The sequence below is a fragment of the Vulpes vulpes genome, chromosome 6, assembly GCF_048418805.1.
Source record: "Vulpes vulpes isolate BD-2025 chromosome 6, VulVul3, whole genome shotgun sequence".
Lineage (NCBI taxonomy): Eukaryota > Metazoa > Chordata > Mammalia > Carnivora > Canidae > Vulpes > Vulpes vulpes.
The window spans coordinates 62,075,434-62,080,398 of NC_132785.1; the positions used below are offsets into that span (position 1 = coordinate 62,075,434).

Genomic DNA, 4,965 nt, shown 5'->3' on the forward strand with positions numbered 1-4,965 from the left:
TATATATTTTGTTTGGTCCAGTAGTAGACATAATAGTATTTAGCTCCATTATTCTGTGAGCATTTCTCTTTTCCATTATTAAAGTAATAGACAGCAATGAAAATTTAATGGTAGATAAAAGTAGGTAGAAAAAAGTGCAATTCAATCTTCGTTACTTGAGTGTGTTCTTTTGAAGTGCCCTCTTTTTTCCTTATTATTTGCATACTTTTCACAATTTCTTTTTTTTTAAAAAAATAGGTCTAATCATTCTTTGCAAATAATTTCATATTCAGGTTATTTCTATTTAACAATACAGTATGAACATTTTCCTCCCTCACTAATATATATCACTTAAGATGTTCTACATAGGTCAATTACCCTTTCTTTTTAATTGATTAAAATTGGTCCATAAATATCCTTAGTGTATTGCACAATTCTGGATGCATAGCAGGTCTTTGACATAGAGATGGAATAAATGAGCTATTTAGAAAGTTTCTATATTTTTAAATTATAAATAGTGATGAAAGGAGTGTGTTTGTGTATAAATTACTTAGTACTTTTATATGTTTAAGATTTCTAGAAGTTTAGCTGAGTCCAATAATAGCATCAATGTTTTTGAAGCCCTTAATTCATGATTAGATTTATAATCTAATTGTATAAGGCTAACCCAATGAAATAAAGAGAAAAATATTAATATTACATACTTAATAAGACTCTGCATCAACCTAAGGTTTTTAGAATAGGGAATTTACTAGAGGATATGTGAACATAGGGAAAAATAGATCCCTCATTGGATTAATGGACCCATGGGATTGTCTCAGAGAAAGAGTGTACAGCATAATTATGGTTCTTCCTTATGTTTCTGATGATTGGGAATATAAATTGCAGGAAATGAATGGAAATACAGGAAAAGGAGATACAAGGCTATTCCTGGGATTCACATGATGCATTTTCCCATGAAAGTATTTTCTCCACTCTGGTAATTATTAATGGCACAAAAGGAAGACTATACTTTATTTACTGAAGGAGCTTTATAAGAATCTAGATATTGAGAAACCATTAGTTATGACTAAATTTTTTTTAGAGCAAAACAAGTAAAACCATTGTTGTTATAAGCGTGGGGTGATGGGAAAGCTATGGCACAAATTTAGATGACCATATTGAAAAATTCTATTTCTATTAACCACATAAATCAGTTACCTCAAGCTATCTCATTTTGTCATTTTGAAGCTTGTGATGAACAAAAATGTGTAATCCAAACAGCAATCCTCTTTAAAGCCATAAACAAGAGAATGAATGAATACAAACAGAAAAAGATAAGTTCAGTTCCATTTGGCTGTGGATTTGTGCATCCTTGTTATTTTCTGCTTAAATCCTAGAAGAGAGATTTGATGTGAATAATGTTAAATGTTGAGTGAATACTTTATATATGGTTAATATATAGGTAAATATATTAATATATAAATATATGTATTATATATTAAAACGTGGCATATATTATTTAAATTATATATTATTTACATATTATATATGTGATATATACATATTATATATGTACACACACATATATATATTCTTTTTTTTACATAGTTTTACTCTACAAAGTGTGCAATGACCATAACTGATGCTACTATGAGCTGTGAAGGATTCATGCAAGAATAGAGCATAGATTTCTCATAACCTAAAATCTTAGAAACAGAACTTAATTTAAGGCTTAATTAATAGTTCTTTAACAGAATCACTTTCAAAACATGGATCTTTAGAATTCTTGCTGTATTTTCCACATTTATCATTTCCAGGTTAAGAAATTCAATATTATTCTGTGAATGTAGAACCCAGCATTATCATTACCTTATTTATGGAGATCTCTATAAAGCACAAAGAGGCATTCAGTATCATGTATTTTACTGAGGAGGAACCTTAACTCTCAAAGGGAGATACTTGTCCTATGTTGCCCTAGTTAGTAACTCAGGTAGGTATCAAGGTCTTTGGACTCCAAGTTCACAGCCTATATGATTGTGATTTCATGTGCTTTTATTTTTGTCTTTCAGAAATGTATATTCTGAACTCTCCTTGCTATTTGGTACACTTATCTGGGCCATTTCAGACACCACTGACCAACAAAATCTCCCAAAAGTGAGAGGTGCTTTAAGTTTAGGTACCTAGTCTAAGTATCAAATTAGATACCACCATGAGCCATCTTATTTGTATACATAACTTTTCCACTCACGATTCTCACTCATTTTGATTATGATTGGGATAAAGTTGACAACATGGAAAGAGCAAACCATTCAGTGGTATCTGAGTTCATTTTGCTGGGACTTTCCAAATCTCAGAATCTTCAGATTCTGTTCTTTGTAAGATTCTCTGTGGTCTATGCTGGGATTGTGTTAGGAAACCTCCTAATTTTGGTCACAGTGACCTTTGACTCATGCCTTCACATACAAATGTACTTTCTGCTTATCAATATGTCCTGTATAGATATGATCCTAGCTTCTTTTGCTACCCCTAAGATTATTGTGGATTTCCTCCAAAAACAGAAGACCATCTCTTGTTGGGGATGTTATTCTCAGATGCTCTTCATGTACCTCCTAGGTGGGAATGAGATGATGTTGCTTGTAGCCATGGCAGTAGACAGGTATATTGCCATATGCAAACCCCTCCATTACATGACCATCATGAGCCCACAAGTGCTTGTTGGGCTGCTGTTATCTTCCTACGCAGTTGGCTTTGTGCACTTGTCTAGTCAAATGGCTTTCATGTTGAATTTGCCCTTCTGTGTCCCAGTGTGGTGGACAGCTTTTTGTGACCTTCCTCTTGTGATCAAACTTGCCTACCTTCTACAACTGCTGGTCATTGCTGACAGTGGCCTCCTGTCCCTGATCTGCTTTCTCCTCTTGCTTGTCTCCTACACGATCATCATATACTCAGTCAGGCACCGTGCTGCCTGTGGTTCAGCCAAGGCCTTCTCCACTCTGTCAGCACACATCACAATTGTCACTGTCTTCTTTGCCCCATGTGTCTTTATCTATGTATGGCCCTTCAGCAGATATTCTGTAGATAAAATTCTTTCTGTGTTTTATACAATTTTCACACCTCTCTTAAATCCTATTATTTATCCATTAAGGAATCAAGAAGTAAAAGAGCCATAAAGAAGATAAGGACTCGAGATTTATATATATATATATATATATATATATATATATATATATATATATCCATCCTTCTTCCTATCCATTCATCAGTCTATGGACACTTGGGCTGTTTCCATAATTTGGCTGTTGTAGATAGTGATGGTATAAATATTGAATTAAGTATTTTTGCCTTCTTTGGGTAAATATCTAGTAGTGCAATTGCTGGATCCTAGAGTAGTTCTATCATTAATTATTTGAGGAACCTCCATATTGTTTTCTAGAGTGGCTGCACCAATTTGCATTTCCAAGAGGGTTAACTTTTTTCTACATCCTCACATGCACAAGAAATAATTTTCTTGTGTTGTTAATTTAAGCCATTCTTGACAGGTGTGAGGTGGTATGTCTATAGTTTTGATTTGCATTCCTGTGATGATGAGTAATACTCAGGATCTTTTCACATGTCTATTAGCCACCTGGATGTCTTCTTGGGAAAAGTATCTATTCATGTCTTCTGCCCATTTTGTAATTGATTATTTGGGGTTTTGGGGGTTGAGCTGGGTTCCTTTTTTATATATGTTGGATACTAACTCTTTATCAGGTATGTCATTTGCAAATATCATCTCCAATTCCATAGGTTGTCCTTTAATTTGTTTATTTTTTTCTTTGCTGTGTGGAGTAGTAAATAGCCTTTTGAGCATGGCTTTTTTCACTCAGCATAATGCCTTTGAGATTCATTCAATAGCAAGTTGTGTTTATCATTATAAATCAGTGTTACATTTTAATATCTATTAAGTATCTTCATTGCTATTCTTCCTCGAATTGTCTTGAAACCAGGCCAATTATTCGTTGATATTAACTAGAATGATTTTATCAAATGATATGAATGCTAAGTAATTATATATGCATTACTTTTATACATTGATTTAGGAAGAAATACAATATTGACAATATTGGTCTTTTTAATCCTAGAGCATGGTTTATTTCTGCATTTATTCAGGCCTTCTTTTGTATCCCCCAGTAATATTTTATAACTTTTTTTATTCAGTACTGAAAATTTTAATCTTATGAATTACTTAATTCAGGTTTTTTTTAGAAGTCCTTTTTTACTTGTAACATTTTTATATTTCTGGAATGTGGAAAATGGATACTTATATATATTTATTTGAAATTAGCCACTGACCTAAACACTAATTCATTGAAATTCTTAGTCAATTCTGGGGGCTTAGACTATAACGTTTCAACTAAGATAATCTAATTTTCCGATTATTTTTCAATATCTTATTTCATATTTTAGTTCATGACATGTCTAGTACTTAATACCATTTTGAAATTTTTCCTGAATGCCAAAGGACAAAATAGATATATGTCATAAAATGTCTGACACAACTGTACTCTAGTAGGGAGAATTACTAATTTTAATATTTTTATATAATATGGTGAATATTTTACATATTTTTATAAAAATGACACTTTAAAAAAAATTTTATTGGAGTTCAATTTGCCAACATTTAGCATAACACCCAGTGCTCATCCCACCAAGTGCCCCCCTCAGTGCCCATGACCCAGTCACCCCAACCCCACGCCCACCTCCCCTCCCACTACCCCTTGTTCTTCATTTCTCAGAGTTAGGTGTCTCATGTTTTGTCACCCTCACTGATATTTTCACTAATTTTCTCTCCTTTCCCTTTATTCCCTTTCACTAATGTTTTGGATAGTAACAACTACCAATTGCTCTTGGCTTATTTGACATGGAAAAATCTACTAATTTTAGGGGGCTAATGTCAATATTTCCAGGGGGTAGAGGTAAATCATTTTTAGTTGTAGAAGAAATCTAAGAAAATGAACCTAAATT

The 4,965-nt window shown here is 32.9% G+C and overlaps 1 protein-coding gene across 1 annotated transcript; it reads left to right on the forward strand.

Annotated features, from left to right (window-relative positions):
- Positions 1-2,246: 2,246 nt before the first annotated feature.
- On the forward strand, positions 2,247-3,131 carry LOC112909611 (olfactory receptor 4K13-like). The gene has a single exon (XM_025985591.2). The coding sequence runs from the start codon at positions 2,253-2,255 to the stop codon at positions 3,129-3,131; it is 879 nt and encodes a 292-aa protein (XP_025841376.1). The 5' UTR covers positions 2,247-2,252.
- The last annotated feature ends 1,834 nt before the right edge of the window (positions 3,132-4,965 follow it).

Excerpts from the sequence above, each read along its gene's own strand:
- LOC112909611 (XM_025985591.2), top strand. The coding sequence starts at position 2,253 with ATGGAAAGAGCAAACCATTCAGTGGTATCTGAGTTCATTTTGCTGGGA.